General features: G+C 37.4%; 1 protein-coding gene across 1 annotated transcript in view; it reads right to left on the bottom strand.

The window, feature by feature from the left end:
• NALCN (sodium leak channel, non-selective) overlaps positions 1 to 16,801 on the bottom strand; it is a 214,233-nt gene extending 197,432 nt beyond the window's left edge. Inside the window, exons 1-3 of the mRNA XM_009997938.1 lie at positions 16,694 to 16,801; positions 14,152 to 14,334; positions 864 to 947 (exon numbers count right to left, since the gene is read on the bottom strand). Coding sequence (XP_009996240.1) covers positions 864 to 947; positions 14,152 to 14,334; positions 16,694 to 16,801 — 375 coding nt within the window. The remainder of the gene's footprint in view (positions 1 to 863; positions 948 to 14,151; positions 14,335 to 16,693) is intronic.
• Between the last annotated feature and the right edge of the window lie 5,352 nt (positions 16,802 to 22,153).

The raw sequence follows: 22,153 nt of genomic DNA, 5'->3' as shown, positions 1-22,153 counted from the left end.
GTAATCTACAGTACTTATCTGTAATGATCAACCATCATTCTACATGTGTACATGATGAATCAAAGTTTTCCCTGCATATAAAGCAGAAAATTACCACGTGTCTTAAATTTATCAGAAGTGAGTAAGTCATGCCTAACAGCTACCACTCTAGTATTTTTACAAGCCCTAGACTACTGCAACCCCAGTCTCAGCGTCTTCAATGTGTTCCTGCCCAAAAAACAGGCTGTGATTAAGGGCCAATTGGTTTGCAGGACACAATATTTCTTGTACCTGAACAATCTAAGCATTTTTGCAACATGTACAAGTTCCCTTCTTTATGAACATTTATCAAATTCTTTCCAAAGGGTTTATGTTTGTTTTGGGTTTTTTCCCAATGTGCTTTAACTTGAATTTTGGAAAAGGTTTTGTTAGGTGTGGGCCATATTATTTGAAACCTCTCCGCTCACCATATCAATACAAATACAGCACGGCAAACATCTACCATTGGAATCATTCTTCCTTTAGCTGCCTAAGCTATGACCCATGACATCCTGCTAGACTCAATGGAAGGAGTTGAGCGCAACTGTCATATGGAGTAAGAGATAAATGGCTCTCTGAAGATCCTTCTCTTTCCTTTGACTATGCAGAGGGTTTATGGTAACCAGCTTCAGATGAATGTAGGAAAAACTGACCAAGAAGAATTGTCCTACTAATGTAGATATGCTGCAATGTGCCATTATGGGGCTACTGAATTCACCATAGGTTTTTAAAAACAATTTGACCCATATACAGCTATGCTTCCCCAATTCCTAATTACCTGGTTGTGCCATGTATTTTTCACAATTAAGGAACTATTCATTGAAAAAGCTAAGGGAAATAATTACCTGTAACACCAGTGACACCCAAAGACAAAAGACCATGAACCCATCAAACACACACCAACGATCCTTTACGTAGGAGCTATCACCCTACAAGAGAGAGAAAAGCTATGAGGTTAATTGTTGTGGTTTTACTGTCAGGATTTATGAAAAAGTAAAAGCATTCTCTGTACCACTTTCTGAATGCCACTTCTGAAAGACTCCAAAAGCCTGGTAGCCGGGCTAGAATATTATGGAAACTATTATACACACATCTTCGTGGTTAATAAAGGGTAGCTTCATTTTTGTGCAGTAGCACTCCTCAGCCTGTCTCAAAAATAACTTATTAAGGGACTTACTATTTACACTTTGATATCAATTTAAAAAAAACAAAACAAAACACAAGGAAACAAACATCAGACTTCCGTTTCCATATTTTTGACTGATACAAAATACGTGCACAGGAAGGTAAGCATAAAATGCCAGCAATGTAGTATTGTGCCATTTAATTTCTTCACTATTGTTCAACAGCTTCAATTTAGTCAGTATCATTTTATATTCTTTTTTTTGAAAAGTTTTCAATCATTTTTCGTGATCTGGAAATGTCTTGCCATTTCCAAAAGACCAGACAGCACTATCATCTCATCACAGTTTAGGCTTTCAAGTTGCTTTCACTGTCTCAAAATGACCATTCGTTCTTTAGACTTCATTAATTATAGCTAAGATACAGGGATTTATAGATTACCTTCGCAAAACTGAATAAAAAAAAAAAAAATCAGAAAATTGAGCACTGGATCCTTGATGACCTGTATACCTTCCTACCTGCTCTCTGGCTTTACTTTAGAATCCTAGAATCATAGAATGTATTGGGTTGGCAGGGACCTCTAAAGGTCATCTACTCCAACCCCCTTACAATAAGCAGGGACACCTTCAACTAGACCAGATTGCTCAGAGCCCCATCAAGCCTGATGTTGAATGTCTCCAGAGATGGGGCCTCCACCACCTCTCTAGGCACCTGTTCCAGTGATCCACCACCCTCATATTAAACAACTTTTTTCTCATGTCCAGACTTCTTCTACTAGCTCTAAAATAAAACCTGAGCATGGTTTTAATGATAGTTCAATCTATATATCACTCCTAAATGGTAGTGTGGAGAAGACTGCATACAAGTTCAGCTTCCTCCATACTGCACTGTTCTCAACTACTGCTCCAGTTTGCGTACTTAGTATTCGTCTTTCACAATGGCTTGCAACATGGGCCCTCCACTGCAAGCTATAAAAACACTTCTCAGCTGGGCTGCTAATGTGTCACACTTCATTACAACCACTGAACAGCAAAAAAATCTACATGTATTAGGTAATTACATCTGAGTATGGGATAGTTTCATGTACCACATGGAGCATAGAGGAAGCTGGTTGACCACATTCATATAGATGCAGCTTGCTGAAAGAGTAGACAAGACTAGAATCAAAGAAACTGGATATGCCAGTTCCATATTGCATTGCAGGAAAAAATATGCTGAGACATTGGCACTGTATTTCAGGGCACATAAACACCCCTTTCCAAATAAGGTTTCACAAAACCTTCCCTGCCTTATACATTATCTGGTTCCTTTTCTCTCTTTAGTGTTCTTCCAGATACAAACTACAGTGTTTGGTATCCATTTTTCACAGGTAATATTGGTGAAAAAATTGTCAGGTCTCAAGAATCTTTAAGACATTACTGGACTTTGTCCTGTTACGTGATTCCTGGTTTGATACACCTTGTTTCTTATCTCAGTGATAGTTATCTCGGTCAGCTTGCACCTGTTTTTAAATGTCTCAGCATTTTAATTGCTTCTAAAAGTACAGACAAGATGTTTTATTTTAACCTAGTATTTTCAGTGACATACAATATCCTAAAAATTATTTATGTTTCCTTGAAGTAGGTAAGAGCAAGATATACTGTGAAAATACAGACAAAATAGTGTGTTTTTTAAGTTTTATTTCCATTACAAAAAACCTTCAGGACAGAAGTGAACAAAGTAAAGATAAAAGGAAAATACAGCAAGTGATTTTCAAATCAGAAATAAAGGACTGAGAATTTCAACACTATTTTCAAGCAGGGGATTTTCTAACACAAAAGGATGTTAAAATTCTCCACAATGCAAAAGTTAGGAGGAAGAAGTCTGCAAATCAGGGAAACAACAAAACAAGAACCTTTAACCTGTCCTTCTCGAAGAACGTAGACATAATTTCCCTAAATAAAGTCTGATCTAATCAGTAACTCTGCACTCAGGGCTAAAAGAACTCTACTGTTACAGTGGCTATGTTCAGGAACTGTGAAGCAGATACATAGGTTTTTATCTGTGGAGATCAGCTACCAAATCCCTAAATCTCTTACCATTTTCTCCTCAAACCTTGCTCCCTCTTAGGGAACAAACCTCAGGTGAGATTTGCATCAACGTGCAACTTGAGTCCTTCAGCTGTGGTTCTGAACAAAGATGCTGATTGGTCTTTCTCTCTGAAGAACTGTTTGAAACTTACTTTTTTATTTCTCTTAAGCACCCTTTGTCTAAAGCAAGAAGTTTTCCCCGAGTTTGGCTGTACAGATCTGAGCGTGATCTCACTATATTCACCCTCCTCTGAATAACCCATCAAGTACGCACTGAAAGCCAAATCTTTTTTTAGAAATTGCTTTTTCACTCTACAATACATGTAGCATGATTGAAGCAGCTCTGCTGTTTTCTCCTTACAAAGGAAGATGCTGTGACCCTTTCCAGTCTTCTCACCAGTTAGGCTGCTCTACCACCTCACTTTTCCCATTGTCAGGTCAGGCCAGCTTCTCCCACTACATCCTCCCTGTCAGGGAGGCTTTCAGGACATCACCAAGAGAAACTTAGGGCACCTGAATTACTTCTGTAGAAATCACTCACTTAGGAGAAGGTTCTGGCCTTTTCTACTTTGCATGTAGGAAGGCTTTGGCTAAAACCTTTTCATGTTTGTCATTTGACTGGCAATGATTGTGCTGGGGAATCTTTAATGCATTTATACTGCATATTGGCATATGGATATTATTTGCTGTTGGAAGTATTTTTAAGTCAGGACCACAGCCTGCTTAATGTGCAAACAAGAATATACTTTTTAGCATGAATTTAGATACTGATTTCTTGTGCTACTTCCATGAAAAATCTAATTCTGATTAAACACAGGCTAGCACTCACATATTCATAGCAAGGAAGAGTGAGTTTCATTCACATTTTAAAAAAGCCTTGGGCTGAAGTTCCACACTCACAGTCAATGGCAGCCTGTTCTTAGGCTGGGAAAGGAATACAGACACATGAAATTTAAAAACATCTGGTGACATCGTACCTACAATAAGAGAATTATTGCCATGTGTTAATCCCTCACCCCTTTTTCATCATGTCTGCTGAAATGTAAGAATTACTGAGGTTTGTTTTAGCATCTTTTTGTGAATGCACTATCCCAGACCATTTATGTTACAGTTTCTAAGTCTTTGAAACATGATCTAAACATTTCCAAATGAGGAAGGATTGTTGCTGTAAACTAGAAGCCTTATGCTAAAACTAATCCAAACCTCTTAAAGTCACTTAAGTTGCTGACTCCCTACTGCCTACAGTGGACAGCTAGTCCTGAAAGCTTCTCCAGCAACACGACTTACAGTCTCTCTAGACAATAAAATAATTTGCTTCTGACAGAGAGGTGAATAACAGTCCACTTACACAGCCCATGGCTACAGACTTGGGACAGCTTTTGGAAGATTTGGCACAGCAAACCATGCCCTCACTTAATGCCTCTCTCAGGCAAACTAAGGGCTGCAGCTTGAATGCAGTGGACTAGCTAACTAACAGTATTAAACATAAAGCATTTTCAGATACATTAAAAAATCTGAAGTCCAAAGCAGGAATACTGCTTAGTTGTTTGATGGATCAATCTTTTCTTTGTTAATTATAAACCTCATCATTACTTTGTATTACCTTTCCTAGTCTCCCCAGACAGTTTCTCTTAACACGCACCCGTCTTTTCCCTCAGTATTTATTTACAACAGGTCAGTGCTACTGGTAGGCTAGTGCAGAACCATGGAAATGGCTTTCTTGATAAACCACATGTGTGGAAATGGATCGAAAGTCTGCTGAAATTTGAGAACTCAAAAGAACAGAGAAGCTTGACAAAATAGTCTGTAATGAAAATACTATTTGCCCTATAAGATATGTTAATTTACCATGGCAGTGTTGCCATAACTAAGACAGAATACTTCGTCTAGCATAAGATCTTAGTGGCTTTTACCTACTGAAAACAGGACCAACAAAATAAATCTCCTTTCTTCTCCCTACATTCTCTTTATAATCAGTTTTTAACTAATACCCCACGAACAGCACTGAGATGCCAGAAGATACACACTCTCAGTTGTAAGCAGCGCATTAAAGACCAAACACCAATTGCCAGTATTAGGTGCCCTCGTTACACAAGTTCGCAAAACCCCACAATTTTATAATACTTAACTAATTGGAAATGTGAGACAATACAAAATACAGACAGAACCACAGACAAAAGTAGTAACACCTGAGTTAGTCAGTCAGTGAGAGCCATTACAGTTTAACTTTCAGCAGAAGGGAAGACTAGTCTGTCTGCAATTTTTTAATAAAAGCTTATTCCATCATCAACCTTGCTGCAAACAAAATATTCTACAAAACCAGCATAAACCAATCTGCTAGAATATTGACTATGTCTGCTAATTTTGTTAAGCAATTTCAGTATCTCATTGGTAAGGTAGAGAGCTTAGCTAAAACAGCTAAATGGTTGCACAGTCATCTCCTATGTAATTTTTGCCCTGCTTATCTCCTAAAATCTCAGGAACACATCAGGATTAACAGCAAATCCCTGCATCTGAAAAGCCTCCTCTGCCTCCCTGTTTGCCTTCAGAAATTTCTCTTTTTCTCTCATCCCTGACTACACAGCCTGTTTTCTGAATCCTTCCCTCCCGCCTTGTTCCAGCCGCCTCTGTGGGAAAGCTAAGTAAAAGAAGTGACATGACACTTGCTCTGATGGTAATCAGATTTACCAACATCTGCTCTGGAAAAGCGTCCTGTAGTCTTGGGTCTGTCATTAGGAGAATGCTAGCCTCCCATTTTTCTTCACAGTCTCTGACAAACAATATAGCTGAAAGATAGTACAAATGCAAAGAGACCAGCAAGCTCAGTAACAACCAGCTACTTTGCTATTATGTCATGGTCATTGGATCCTGCATGTGGTGCCAGTAAATAAAGCACATCAACAACTCCAGTAAATTCTTCAGACTACCCTGTAGGCTACTTTGTGGGGAACTGCAAATAAGCATTAAGGCACGGAGGTTGACATTTGCTGGCATTTTAAGAGCAGCATAAATGCACAGGAGGAAATAGAAAGAATAGAGGGAATCAGGAGTATCATTTTTTCCTCCTCTGCTATGCTGTAATAGGATCCCCCTACCTGGAACAGCACTCCCTGTTTCCAGGAAGTGCACAGAAAAGAACTCAAACAACTTCACCCCTGAGAACAACTAAACATTGGAATATATTTACAGAGAAGACCATCTCGATAGGTCTCTTCTAACCCAGATTTCTTCCCTATTTGTGTGCATCTCCTCAAAATGACAGTTCCTTGACGTAGACTCCAACTCTACATCTAGTTCCACATGCACGGATATTTGCTTATATTTGGAAGGACTCTGTAGTCTTGAGAAGGCAGCGTGTTAATCACTGCTGTGCTTCAGCCAGGAGTATTTTGCCCTTCCTCAGCTCCAATGTTTACAGTGGATGCAATGGGTCAGTTTAGATCCCAATGTCTGAAGTGATAGCTTTTGCTCTGAAGCATCAAATACTGCCTGGAGATTGAACAGAAGGATTTGATTGTCTGATCTAACATGACAAAACTTGGATTTATGATCATGATTCACAGCTCTCCTTCAACGGAAAAATGTCACAGTGATGAAAGTGGGAATAGACAAGGAGGCTTTTTTCAGAAAAAAAAAAAAAAAAAAAAGGATTTTAGTATTTGGTAATAAGCCCTATTAAAAGCTGGAGAATTCATTATATACTACAGAGGCCAGGAAAAAGTTTATTGAAACAGCAATCTTTGTATAGCTGTAAGACAGTAATATTTATATTAGTGGTGGAGAACACAATACTCTGAAATTAATTTTTTTGTTCATCTTACTACTTCAAAAATCCCACACAGATTTTGTCATTTTTGTGAAAATACAGCTGCACACAAATGTTCCTCTTACTTTCCACAGGGATTTGGATCAGAAAGATTTTTTCATCTTGATGTCTTGCTTTTTTCTTGTGAATTAAGAGAGAAGACAACATGGGTATAAAATGAAAGATATTTTTTGAATCCAAGCAGACTTCTCTGAAAATGCAAGTTTCAACATAGAAAAGCACATTAGGGATGAAGCTTCCTCTCTTCCTAACTGAATACATAGCATGTTATCCTATGTGTAGACTTCACTGCTATCCCAGGATAGATGTCATTTTACCCTAACATGAAGTGATATATTAACACTGTCCTTCAGTAACAGCTGCTTTCATGATTATCCATAAAGTAATGCTCTAAAGTACAATTTCAAAGGGAAAAAAATATCATTACCAAAAAGTAAAGTTTTGTTCAACTAATTGGCCCATATATTGTAAAACAATTTCTAAAAATATTACAAAAGTCAGAATCACAGAATCCCAGAATGTTAGGGGTTGGAAGGGACCTCTGATAATCATCGAGTCCAACCCCTCTGCCAGAGCAGGACCACCAGAGAATCTAGGGCAGGTCATACAGAAACACACCCAGGTGGGTCTTCAGAGTCTCCAGAGGAGACTCCACAGCCTCTCTGGGCAGCCTGTTCCAGTGCTCCATAACTCCTACAGTAAAGAAATTCTTCCTCATGTTGAGGTGGAACTTCCTGTGTTCTAGTTCGCATCACAAGGCACAACTGAAAAGATCGGTCCTCCTTCCTTCTTGACACTCACCCTTCAGATATTTATATACATAAATAAGATCCCCTCTCAGTCTTCTCTTCTCCAGACTAAACAGCCCCAGGTCTCTCAGCCTTTCCTCATAAGACAGGTGCTCCAATCCCTTAATCATCCTTGTAGCCCTCCATTGTGCTCTCTCAAGTAAATCACTGTCTCTCTTGAAATGGGGAGCCCAGAACTGGACACAATACTCCAAGATGTAGTCTCATTATATATTTTTTCTTAGAAACATTAAGGTTAAATTTTTATCACCATGGTTAAGTCACTAAGTACAATATGGACACATCTTTATATGCATGGATAAAAATAATTTCTCACAAAAAATGTCTATGACCCATTGACTGGTTAGAAAAATTACCATTGTTATTTTGGAAATACTGCCTATGTAAGTTCATTAAGTAATGTAAATGCCTTTGATTTTCTAATATTCTAATGTAAAAACGGTGCAAAATGCCCCACTGTGTAATATGAGTCACTTTCCTGTAATAAACACTCCAACAAAACCAGGCACAAGTAACCATAGAAACAGGTGCGTATATTCTAGTGCCTTCCATGGTCTCTAACCTTCCCTGGCCCACAGGCAGTAACACCCAACCAGCAGCACGCTGCAGGCAACTTCTTATTTGTTTTCCTCATGTTAATCAATCTTAATTGTTTTAATTTCCTGTGACTGGAAACAGCACTGGTGCATTTCACTAGCAACACGATCCCAGTAGGCTGGTTACAGATGTCCTAGCAATGGACATATGCGTTAGCAAAACAAAGACAGAAAAAAGGTGAGACAGAAGAATCAACTTTTGTAGACTGAATGTCTTATTCAAATAATGCATATCAACACTGTTTGCTATGAACTAATATTTAAAACTAAACCAAACAGCTGCCAATACCAAAATACAGCATTTTTAAAGTGAAATTTTAAGACAATTTGAAATAATAACACAGCACAGCAGGGAACCTACACTATACATCTAGATTTCCAACATCATTATAGATAGTACAGAATTCTATTTTTTAATATAGATATGTAAAATAACTTGTCATAAGGACAAAGTTTTCACCTTATAATCACAAGAAGTATAATTCCCCAAGAAGGGGAAACTCAGATCTTAAGTCAGCTGGGTCTCTCCTCATGTGTGTTCCGTGAGTTTTACTACCACAGGTAAGTAGCTTTCTCATTACTTTTTGTTCCACATAATTACACTCTGTTTAGTCAAAGAATTTCATCCTTGCCACTGATTCCACTGTTTATGCCCCTGTCCTCCAGGTCAAGGCTCTTGCTCCTTTTCCTGACTTGCACATCCCAAGACTGAACTTTCTCCACCAGGCACCATGAGCACATCAGAGCATGCTGACATGGGATGACAGGAGCCACATACTCTCTTTTACTACCTGGCCTCTGAGAACAACCCATTAACTCACTTATTCGCCATGGGGTCTACAGCACATCTAAAGTCAAAGAACGCAGTAATTTCAGAATTTTTGACTTCTGTTTTCAGTCTGTAACACAGCAGGAAGTCCCTTGACAAAATTATTAAAAGCTGGTGAGCCAGCTGACACGTTTCATGACAATTTAATTAATATTTCCATAATTTATCAGAAAGATGAAGGTGAAATTTTTAACATTAGAAGTATGGAAAAGAAGGCAAAACAGATAGTTGTAATAAGATACATTATTTGAACAGTTCTGTAATCCATAATTCAAAACATACTTTGTAGTAGGATTATTATGGAAGAAACTCGTTTAAGCATAACTAAGATAATGCCATAAGGGTTAAAGAAGAAGCTGGCATCCAGCTGGCCATATACTATCTGTAGTTCTCACCCTCATCTGTCCATTGACACCAAATCTGTAATAATGAGTTAATCCTCCACTGTGAGATCCTAAAGGCAAGGTGTTGGTCTATGAACTTCAAGCTTTCCTTTCAGTCAACAGAAAAAAAACAGGCCAGATAAATTACCTTTTTGAAGAGCCTATTTTAGGCTAACTAAGCAACTAAGTACAGACAATAGCAGCCCATCAAATCACTGCTGATGAATGCTACTAAAAGTATTTCTGTTTTAAGCCTAAATATTTATTTCATGCAAGCAAAGATAAAAATGTGTCAGAATATGCAAACAGATGTCAGCTGCTACTGGAAACATTTGCAGACCCCAATTTATATCATGGCAACCAGAGTATTTAATTACAGCATAAAAAGCCCGTATCTACCTTGCATTCACTGCACTACAGGTGGAACTTCCTTATATTGGCAGAGTAAAGCCCACCTGGCTCAGGTGAATCTCCAGCCTGCTCTGTCCTCAATCCTCCCCTCTTGAACAGAGAGAAACTACAGCAAGCAAAGCAACTACCAAAAAAATTATGAGGAAAATGTGCTCTCTGCACAAGGCTAACATTCCCTGAGAACATCCAACATGCTGGAAGCCGCTGATTTCAGTTTATTGGCCCTTAGTACTGGACAAAAGCAAAGGAAACCGCTCCCATTTATGTGTCGCTGCGTTGGTAGATAGTGCCTATATACTGCATATAATCCATAAAAGTGCACATTTACACCCAGCTCAATTCTTCCAGAGAAGTCACTCTATCATAACATAGAGCTTGTTACTACTAGAAGCACACAGGTTATTACAGCAATAATAAGGAATACCGGTAGACAGTTTTGCAAACAAAAGAACCTTGGACCCTGTATGAAATCTATCTTACATTGTCATCTTCCGGTTTCTTTAATATTTATATTTTGTGCTCCTTGTCTAAACACATACCAGTGCCTATTCTCTTTGCAGGTGGTGGATAACTGTATGAGCGGTGCCCTGTAATTCAGAGTCCTCAGTATCGTCTTCACAAATGGAACAAGCAACAGCCAACACTCAAAAGGTACTGGCAGCCCAAAATTTTGATAGATTTTACTAGCACAGCAATAATTAATCTGAAGGAAACATTAGTAATAAAAGACACAATGTTACATAAACATTTCAGTTTAACTTTCCTTCTAGGGGAGCAAAATGCTTGGATGGATGTATCACTTCATTTTGCCACTTAGTTTACACAGGGAAAAGGGAAAATTTCACAGAGAAAAGGCTAGGTTTTTCAGAAACTATTTCCTTTTCTAAAAATCCCTGGGAACCAAAAGAAGGAAATGTCACATTTGTCCTCAGAAGGTGTTAATTAGACATGATTTGGCATTTTCAAAATCTTCTTAGCTCAGCTATACTTATATTGTTATTAATTGGGAGTTAAGTGGATGGTGCCTGTCTTCTCCACAAATTAGATTTCTCTCTGGACTAAAATTTTGCATTAATCATGGTTCAAAAGTTTATTAGCATATGAATCCCTAAAGCCTTTACAGAAATACTGATTTATGGTGAAGTTCAGCAGAACCATATGGCTAAACATTCATCGATCCTACATTCACTGTAAGTCTTGAATACACTTAAATTAGGACTACAGTTCATAAACAAATTTCCTTATATAAAGACGTTTCATATAAAAAACTTTTATAAATGCCAATAGCTTTCTAAACAGTGCTTTATTTTACTTTGATTGCCAATATCTTTGTAAGCCCATGGGTCATTATGTTCTTGGATATTTTCCCTAGAATCAATAACACCAAAAGTAAGTTAAACAGTTCAATAAAAAAGGATTATTCACTGATTAGCATTCAAAGAATCAATTTGATAACATATTCAAAAAGCTCTGATTTAAAAGATGAAAAAGGGTAATGCAGTTCTAACACTCTTTTATGAAAGTTGCTATACATGACACAAGCCTATATCCTCTTCCTATAGTTCTGTCTTATATGAGTATGTGTAGGCACCAGGTGCAAGGAAGCCATCCTTTCTCTTTATACAGCCATTGTGAGAACACATCCACAAGCCTAATTTTCAGCTGAGTGCAGTTCTGGGCTCCCCAGTACAAGAAGGATATAGACTAATACAGGGAGTAGAGGGCCACTAAAGGTCAGAGAGCTGGAGCACATGACGCAAGGAGAGGGTGAGACATGAGTCTGTTCAGCCCTCAGAAAAGAAGGCAAAGGGGAGATCCTGTTGCCATCTACAACTACCTCATCAGAGAATACGAAGAAGATGGAGACAAACTATCTTTGGAAGTGCACCGTGATGAGACAAAAGGGACACAAGTTGGAACACAGAAATTTCTGATTAAATATTAGGAAAAAAAATGTTTGCACAAGGTTGGTCAAGAATTGGAACAGGCAGTCTAGAGAGCTACTGGAATCTTCATCCTTAAAGGAGTCTGAGATTCACCAACAACAAGCCATAGGCAACTTTATCTAAGTGGACATATTTTTGGCAGCAGGTCAGACTAGATGATGTCTGGAGGTCTCTTCCAATCTAAGTGATTCTATGACTCCATGAACAGAGCCAATAAAGCACTTAATTTCAGTGTAACTATATTCACTGATGAATGCTGCAAGCAAATCCTCAGTCAAAATAAAAATAAATGCATCCAGCTTCTGCTTAAAACAATCAATATTTGCATAAGGGTTATGTCTAATCTATTCTCTTGTATTTTTATCTAATAATAAATTAAGAGTAAAATATTAGTGTGCAAATGAAATAATCTGCATTATCATCTATACATGTATAATATGAACTAAGGCAATGGAACCAACATGAGACAGCTATTCATTCTGTGGACAGACTCAGGAAACAGGCTTCAAAGGTAAGTTCCTCAAGATGATGAAAGATAAGTTCATGCTATGAGGAAAAGCTAAGTACTCTGCGTTTATCTACTTTGGAGAAAAGGAGGCTGAGGAGCAACTTCATTGCTCTCTACAGCTTCCTACAAAGTGAAAAGGGAGGTGCTGAGCTCCACTCCCTCCACTGGTATCCCTGACAGGACACATGGGAATGGTTCAAACTGCATCAGGGGAGGTTTCCACTGGACATGAAGGAGAGGTGGTCAATGCTGCAAGCCTGTCAGTGTTTAAGAGGCGTTTTGAAAATGCCCTTAATTGCATGCTTTAACTTTTGGTCAGCCCTGAATTGTCTGGCAGGTGGACTAGGTGATCAATGTAGGTCACTTCCAACTCTCCCTTCTAACTATTATTCCATTCCATTCCATTCCATTCCATTCCATTCCATTCCATTCCATTCCATTCCAACTCTACTCTACTCTACTCTACTCTACTCTACTCTACTCTACTCTACTCTACTCTACTCTACTCTACTCCACTCTACTCTCCTCTCCTCTCCTCTCTGCACTAATATCTACATGTCTTTGCAAGGTCTGTATAGTTGTCATAGTAGATTGTTATTCCCACACTGTTCATATGTTCATGCTGGTTATGGATTCCCCATTCATGATTCTGTTTCCTCATCTTCAATGCTTAATGGACATCTCTTCAATAAGAGGGTACAGATAGCAGTCAGAAATAGCAATTCACAAAGGATTAGTCTGGCCTCATGCAATGCATTAAGATTTTCTCAGAATCAGCTTATTTCAGTAATTTTCTAAATGTTAATGAGAGTTTAACTTTTACTATTAATATTCATGAAGTATGATGGTAGAATAGCTTAGTTTGCAGTGAACAAAAAATGCTATTTGCACTCAGAACAAACTGAGGAGCTTCAGCTGTCTCTGGAGTCACCAGACCTTTCAGGAGTGAGAGGGAAGGATAACACACCAATTACCTATTCTGTGCAACAGTGACCTAGTTGTATTGTCAGTAAGGTCTGCAGATGGATTTTCTGTGTGTAGGTTGAATCTGCATCTTTTTGTAGAAGACTGGAAATAATCAGTAAAATAATGCTACAAAATAATGATTAATGAAAAATTCTACAGTTTTATATTCTCCAGTATCGTATCAGTTTATACAAATCAGTCCAGCAACAACAGTAAACATATAATAATATGTATTATATAAAGTATCTGTTTACCAACATTTATTATACTAAGGAAAAATACCAGCAAAGCAAGATAACTTTCTCATTTAACTCACAGTAAGACATATATTCTTATTTAAATGAAGTAACCGCACAACAGAACCAGCCGTCCTAAAATTAAAATCAGAGTTCTAAGTCTGCATCTGCATCTCTAGACTTTTACAAAATTTTCTTGCTAGGGTATATGGAGCTTATTTTTCCTTTAATTCTTTACATTAGTACAATGAAATTATGTACTTGTTAGCAGGAAACCATTATTATGAATGTTGGTTTTATATTTGGGGGGATTAAATATGCAGTAAAGCTGCATCTTTGTCAATCTGTCTTGTCTGTTTTGACAATCAAATGTCACCAGCATATATCAGATAATTTTCTTAAGAACATATACAATACTGTTTAAATGCTTACCTTAACTATCCCACGGATATGCATTTTTGCTATCATCTCTGCAGTGTAAAGAAACATCAATAGAGTATCAAGAGCAAATGTCACATATTGGAGAGGAGGATAATGCTCAAAGGTCTTTGGAGTGTTCATACAAACAGAAATAACACTGATGATGGCACAGATTCGTAGTAAAGAGTGTACCCACTGGAAAACAAACAAACAAGAAGACAATGTGAGATTGTTCAGAAAAACATTGTTCGCTGTTCAGAAAAAGCTCAAATATTTAGCCTCTATAACTTGTACTGTTACTTTTTAGAAATACACATTCACATTTTTCTCTTACATACTGATTCACACAGTAAAGGTCTTCATCCAAAAAAAAGCACTCCTGATTTATTTCATTTATATATATGTAACTATCTGTACACACACATATATTTCTGGATAGAATTTTATTAATTATTTTGGGAGGCTGAATAATTCAGAAACCAAGAATTAAGAGCCAGGAAGCTTAAGAATTTCTACTTAAGAATTTCCATCATTTCTTCTTTGTGGCTTTTGTAATTAAACTTCTTTTCCAATGAAAACTTATCACAGTTATGAGCAGACAATATGTGGAATTAGTCGATGTTACAACTTGGGTGAATACATGAAACAAAAATATCTGGAAAATTCTAGTTTAACATTTAGATGAACTGAGTTTTAAATCCAACACAATTACATCCAATACAATTCCAAAAATTAAGTGAGAGGCATAGGGATTACAAACATCCTTCCATTTGTGAAAGAATAAGTATAAAAAAGACCATGTCACAGAAAAATGCTTCTTAACATCAGGATTCACTTTTATTCCAAACAAGTTTTGTTGCTGTAAGAGAACAGTTCATTTCTGTAACTACTTAAGTCTCAGTCTCACTACAATCATTGTTAATAAGGCTGATACTCAGTGCCAATCACACTGGGATGTCTACTGAAAAAGCAGAATATATTGATACAGAGGTTTAAGGTTTCTTTTTTCTCTTCTAAATCAAAACAACATTGAAGTATCTTGAAGCCACACAAGGGTAATGAATCAGAGTTGGTAAGGTCATATCTATCAAAATAAGAAGGTGGCAAAAAAGACACTTCAGCAATAAAAAAAAATTTCAAACAAAAAAAACCAATGAAGTGTTATAGCAATTATAGTTTACAGCAACTTTTCATTTGAGGAAAAAATCTACACTTACTTGCACCACCTCAGACCTTTTGATATCAGGATTTAAGAAGATTCACCTAATTTAATATTCAGTGTACACGCATGTAAGAGTAATGATATTTGACCTGAATTGAATAGCAGTATCATTTGCATACTCTGAGCCCAAATTAGTAGTTCGGAAGTGGAAGGCACCTGATGAATGATCTGTTATGTCCCGTTAACACCTACTTTGTTTCAAACCTTGTTTTTCCAGAAAAAAATTAATGTAAATAATAAAGTGTGGCTGCTAAAAAAATGTTGTAAATATTATACATGCTAAGCCATATACAAACAGTCCACCAGTGTGACAGAAAAAAAAATATTCCATCAAAAAGCCATGTATTATGTGCTGAGAAACATTGGTAAGTAACCCAGCATATATATCTACTATTACATTTTGAGATTATAGCAGTCAATACAAAAATACTATTTAAGATTATTTAGCATTAATCACTATACAGGTATTGTCGTGTAAATTATTTAGGTGTTAAAACTCAGCAGCAAGGCTGAGGGGCTCTAGCATCCGTACTGCAAAGGAGATGATAGTTCCATTGAATGAATGTAATGCTAAAAATGTCTATTATTTCAGAATATTGGACTTTCTGCTTTTAAAAAGTAAACATTTATAAACTAAGATAAAGGCAAAGATGCGTTCTCTGCAAAAGTATGAATCAATAAAAATATAGGAATCCCAGATGCACACTGTTGAATGAAAAAAAATAATTCTAATAACCATATTTAGATTGCAAAGGCATTTTCCTAATACCACAAATTCTATCAATTACTCCTCTCCCAGTGAAGTCTTTCCCAGTTTCAAGTTGCCACATGCTTTTTACACCTATCTATTGCATAAGGCAAGTTGTAGGTTAAACTATACAAGGAAAATGTGAGCTGTACTTTAAAATAACCAGCCAAAATACACTTTAATATTCATAAGCAAAAGGAGAGCTCTGAAAGTCAAAATTACTGACTGCTGGCTACCCCTTCAGCAATATAATGCTCCTTTTGACATCCTTTCAAAAGCTCATTTTACAGACTTCTAATTTCAATAAACATGTTAGGAAACGGAGACATTGAAAGGATGGTTGTTAAAAAAAAAAAGTAGATGAAGTTTTTGAAAAACACTGCTTGATCATCCCCATCCATCTGCAATAACTGAAAGAGACCTTTTTATTTAAATTTGGACTTTATGCAAAAAACAAACTGGCAGATTAGCAACTGTAGCGCAGTATTTGCTTCTGACAAATATCTATCTCAGATTTTTCGTGGAAGTTGTATTTCAACAGCACAATTACATTTAACTTAAAATTAATGGAAACAGATACCTACTGGTTTGTTAATCCACAGAATATCTGCATTGTCTGACAAAGATTCATCCGGACCAAAATCTGTAACTGGCTGGGCTTCCACCCTTGAACTTTGTTTCCTTTTTAGCATCCTGAAGTTAACTTTTATTTTCTATAATAATGAAACCTCCTTGGGGAGAAAAAAAGATAAGACATTAGTTCACTAAACCCATTTTATAATGCATTTTGAACAGTTTTATAAATAACTTACAACGCTTTGTTCTCATGCAAACTGCTTTTGTACTTACTGATTAACAGGATCTTCAATTTATTAAAAAGCTTTGCCTGTATACATCACTGACATGAATCTTCTTACTTTACAAAATTTACATAAAGGTACACAAACAATTACGAGAAACTTACAATGCTGGCAGAAAATTTGTACCAATATGCAAAGAATGCTAGGGCTGTGAACTTAAACCCAGAGTAATCACTGGGTGGATTTGACCTGGAGCCATTTAATTTAATGGTGACATTTCAATTTATTACACTAGGCTAAGATAAAGCCCAACAAGCCAAAGGCAAACAGGCAATGTTAAGCAGCCAACAGATGTTAATGTTCTTTACTGAAATCAGAAGAGCCTTTTTGCTACATACTACTGTTAACAGGTGTTTTTCTAATACTTTTTTTTTTTACTTTATGTTAGCTATTATTTACCCAAGAGCCAAACAGTTGACTGTCTCTGGGGTTTGTGTTGGTACGTGGAAAAACAGAAGAAAATTAGTCATTTCCACAAGGTCAGGCCAAGTCTGGACACTGCTGAGTGGGTGGCACAATGAGCCTCCTGCAACTCGCAGATACAGCATGAGAGCAGAAAGGTGGGGTAGATCCTACTACTGACTTCCCTGCAGGCACAGTGCACAGATCCCAGAGAGATGAAGATACACTCTCCCAAGAAGGAACAGGTTGTCCAGCAGGGAAAATACGACTTGCACAAGAGCTGTCATTCATTAAATACAATCCCGTTTTGTTTTGTTGTTGTTGTTTTTTTCAGGAAAGGAAGGGGGGAGGTGAAAGCAAGATCTTGGGACCTTGTTCTGGACACTACACTTTTGAAAAGTTTGTCCAAAGTAGTATAGAGTAGAATCGTAGAATGGTTTGGGTTGGAAGGGACTTCTAATGTTCTAATCCAACCCCCTTGCCATAAGCAGTGATGTATTTGGCTATATCAGGTTGCTCAAAGCCCCATCCAACCTGATCCTGAACACTTTCAGTGATGGGGTGGACATTCACAACTTCTCTGGACAGCCTGTTGCAGTGTATCACCACTCTTAAAGAATTTCCTCCTTATGTCTAATCTAAATCTTCCCTCTTTAAGTTTAAAATTGTTGTCCCTTTGTCCCATCGCTACAGGCCCTGGTAATTACAGGTCCAAGGATCACAATGATGACTGCAATACAAATCCAAGAGACACGGTCCTGATTAGCTGGAGGAAACAATGGGCTCTGGACTACAGAAATACCCATGTGCTTGGTCTCAGCTGGCCTTTTCAACAGCACAGGCTGCTGCTTCATGTCCAAACACTATGTATCTATGCATCTTTGAGTGTTTCTTAGCTGTTACAGCAAGCATAACCGGTTCTCTTCTTCCAAGTCCCTCAGAGTGTACTCCTACTCTGTATATTTTCTCTCTTTCAGATTCAAGACATCAGCTCCTGTCTTCAATTCCCTTGCTACATTTTCAGAAGAGTGCTTCTGTGGGTTCTGCTGTGGTGTCTCTCCTTACACAATGAGCTCCATATATGAGGTCTCTGCAAGCTTCTACAAAGGCTTTTCAGTACCTTCTGTCACATCCGTCAGTAAACTAAAACCCCTGATCATGATGACTGTGCTATCAGTATAATCTTGTGTTTTCCCATCTATACACACCTATATCCTGTTTAGCATTTAAAAACCTAGTCTGAACCATTGCTTTATATTTTTATAGACCATAAAGCAACAGTGCAAGGTCTTGGTCAGATGGTCCCAGCTGAAGGAGCAATAGTTGATTTTCTAAAATAAGCAATTTATATAAAGGCACAAAATAAGGGACAACTTCTGACATCTTTGTGTTGGATGGTCAGCCACAGCAACCCTAGCACAAGAGAAACTAGCAAGCTGTCACTAAAAGTATGCAACTGTTGTAAAAGTAACACTACAAATTAAGTCTTTCTCTAACAAAAGAAGACTGACATAATATCTATACAAGTTTTATGTTCTCTTAATCCTCATGTTCAAGCTTCATGCTCCGATGTCTTTCTCGTAACTGAACTCCCTAACTTCTCTTCAGCAATTTTTCCTGCTTTCTCCTTTTTCTTTCTAAACCTACTGTACTGACCTATTTTCTCCACTTGGACCAGAGCATAACCAGAAAATGCTCAAAGCCTCACAGATGTTGGTATACTTTTTGAGGTCATGAAGCCTTAAAATGCTACATTTAGCACAGCAATAAGAAGTTTACTGCAATGTCTTGGAAGCTGCATTTCTCAATACCTTAGGAAAAAGCAGACATATGTTCCTTTGGAAACTGATACTCAAAAGCTACTCAGTGAATGAACAAATTAATAATTTTGTGTTTACCATTTCTGCTAATGGCTTTGACAGTATGCCTAGTAAACTCTTAAGAAAGTATGCAGCAATAAATAATCAGTAAGATAAGTACAATCAATAATTATGAAAAAAGGCTCAGAATATGAAACATTGACAAGTGACAACTGATTTGTTTGTTTGTTTGTTTGTTTTTTTAATAAATTACACTCTAAATAACAAGCTATGTCCATTTTGGGAAAAAAGTAGATAATTATCAACTACATTAATTAGAGAGGTTCTGTTGGTTTTATGCTTTTCTCAGTATTGTTTATTTATACATCTGATGTGTAAGAAGATTAGCCACATCCTTCTAATGAAATTCTCATTTACTCTTTTTCACAGGACTTTTTCTTTTTTTTTCTTTTTCCTAATTGATTTGGGCACAGAAAATATAATTAACTTTATGTGTCCAGAACAGGTCCAGTTCACATCCTTAAATGTCACAACTAAAGAGATAAGAATTCTTATTTTTAAGAAGTGTTCTTGAATGAACAAATCACCACACATATAAATCCAGTGGAAAGAAGGAAATGTCTACAGAATTTAAGAATCAGCTTGTTTACTATCTACTTGAAATGAGCAGATATGCCCACCAAAAAATACAGAATAATAACCACAAGCCAAAAAACTTCTGGAAATGGTCTTCAGCAAGTTATTAAAAATATAGTACTGTTGCTCTGAGGTTTTTAAGCAGCTTGCTGTTGTTGCTCTCACTACTTTTATTTTTTCCAGGCAACACACAAGCTTTCACACGTCTGTTACTACAGAGCAAGACAAAGCCCAATGCAGCCTTGAGACTCTGCTGTGTGTGCAAAGAATTCTAACTCTTGAAGTGCAATCCCTTTTGCACCTGTTCCTGCACGGGGGAACCTGCTGAAAGACAAAGAGAAGGAAGGGAGCTGTGCACGAACTACTTCCAGCATGTGACACACAGCGAGCAGCACGCCAAGCTGTGCTAATGGGGAGGCTGTAGTCCTCCCTAACCCTGACTACAAATCCACCCCTGCAGTTCCTGCATTGATTCCAACACACATCATTAGGTCTTTCTTTGATCACAACTTGTTCTATGAAAGGCTTAATACATTCTCTAGAATATATTTCTAGCTCCAGAGTTTTAAAGAAATATTGGGTGCAGGGCAAAGGCAGGTTTTGAGCCAAGAAAACATCATGGAGCTTTGGTGCTGCATCCACTTCACATTTCTTCGGAGTATTTTCTTTACAATGGCAATAAAAATCCACGGTCCAGGTGTCAACCTTATCAGGAACGAATACAGTGTCTTTGCTTTTAAATATCTCCCCTACTTTTAAAAGCAAAGAGAAATTAAAGGAAGACAACTAAATAAAAAATTACGTGCACAGTGAGCCTCTTCAGGTCTATGTGGGCAGCCTTTTCTCTTCCTCTCTTCCCTTGAACTTGCAGGCATGTTTAGCAACCACTATACTGTTTAAACCACTAAATCTGCAGCTTCAGCTGAAAGTATGCTATTGCAATAGTTAGTGAACTAAGGATCCACTGTGCACTTGGGGAGAAAAAAAAAAGTCTGAAGAAGGTCTAATCCAGGTTTGTGATATCCACACTAACCAGAAGACACTCCTGCTGGTGGAAGATTGAATTTCCTGGTAAAATCAAAAGACAATTTTTTAAAAGTAGCTGATCCTACACAACATCAAAAGCTGAGAAATCTGTCTCTCATTTATAAAGCAAGCTCCCGGTATACAGCATAATCTGCTCAAGAAATCTTTTTCAGAAAGACATGCTTATAAATGCTCTGGTAGACAAAGAAGGCAATTGAAAAATTACTTCACTGAAAAATAAACAGAAAAATAAAGCAGGTATTCCTAGCTACAATTTATGGAGAGAGTTGAAAAATCAGACAAATTCATGGAATCAGCAATGTTTGGCTTCCAACATACTTCTTTTTCACTGCCTACTGATTTTGTCACCTTACATCACCTGAGCACTGCATAAAGGTCCTACCAGGGCTGATCACCTACACAGACTCTTCAACACAAATATTGAAAATACCACTCCCTTTCCAACTTTTCCCAGAGCTGAGACACACAAAGTGGCGCATACAGTTCTAAAAAATAATTACCTTTCAACCTTTTAATAGATGTGAAAGCTAAAACGGGTGACAGGAAGAGGACGTGAACACCCATACATATAGCATGATGACAAACCCCCACCTCCATATTATACACTAAAAAAAACCCCTCAAGCTCCAGTCCAGATATTTTTCATTTCAGAAGGGCAAAGACAGAACTCCAGTGGATGCGATCACATGGCACATGCCACTACAGATGTTCCTAACTCATAACTAGTTTAAAGAACAACCTTAATACTTTTTCTCTGTGCGGTGTTCTTACTGCATCTCATAAAATGTCCTAAAAGATCTCCCCATTGTTTTGTACACAGTATACTGCTAAGAGCTGTCCAAACATCAGTTGTTTTGAACCCCAAACAGGATTCTTCACGAAGAAGGTATACTGAAGGAAATATCCTAGAAATTCATTACATTCACATTTTCAAATCATTGGGATACAGGTAGGAGAGAACTGCTGGTGACATCTTCTACTTGCCAATAGGAAACCAGACCAAAAATACCAGACTGGAGTTCACAGATTGAGGAGGGTTTAACAGCTGCTTAAGGCTGACAATGTAAGAGCATCTAGTCTGAAAAGAGATAGGTATCCAGACTTAGTTCTTTGCTCCCAACACACCTCCTGTGTCTTATTTTTGGCTAAGGATAATGTTCATACAATATTTATTTCTTAAATATAAATTATTCCTCCCAGACGTAGCCAAAATAATTCAGACCTACTCAGCAGACAGAATACAATACTACACTGGATACAAAAGTGGATCTCATGTGAG

The sequence above is a fragment of the Chaetura pelagica genome, unplaced genomic scaffold (assembly GCF_000747805.2).
Source record: "Chaetura pelagica isolate M959 unplaced genomic scaffold, ChaPel_1.0 scaffold123, whole genome shotgun sequence".
NCBI lineage: Eukaryota > Metazoa > Chordata > Aves > Apodiformes > Apodidae > Chaetura > Chaetura pelagica.
Note: the sequence above shows the minus strand (reverse complement) of the source record. Positions and strands in the feature narration are given on the sequence as shown.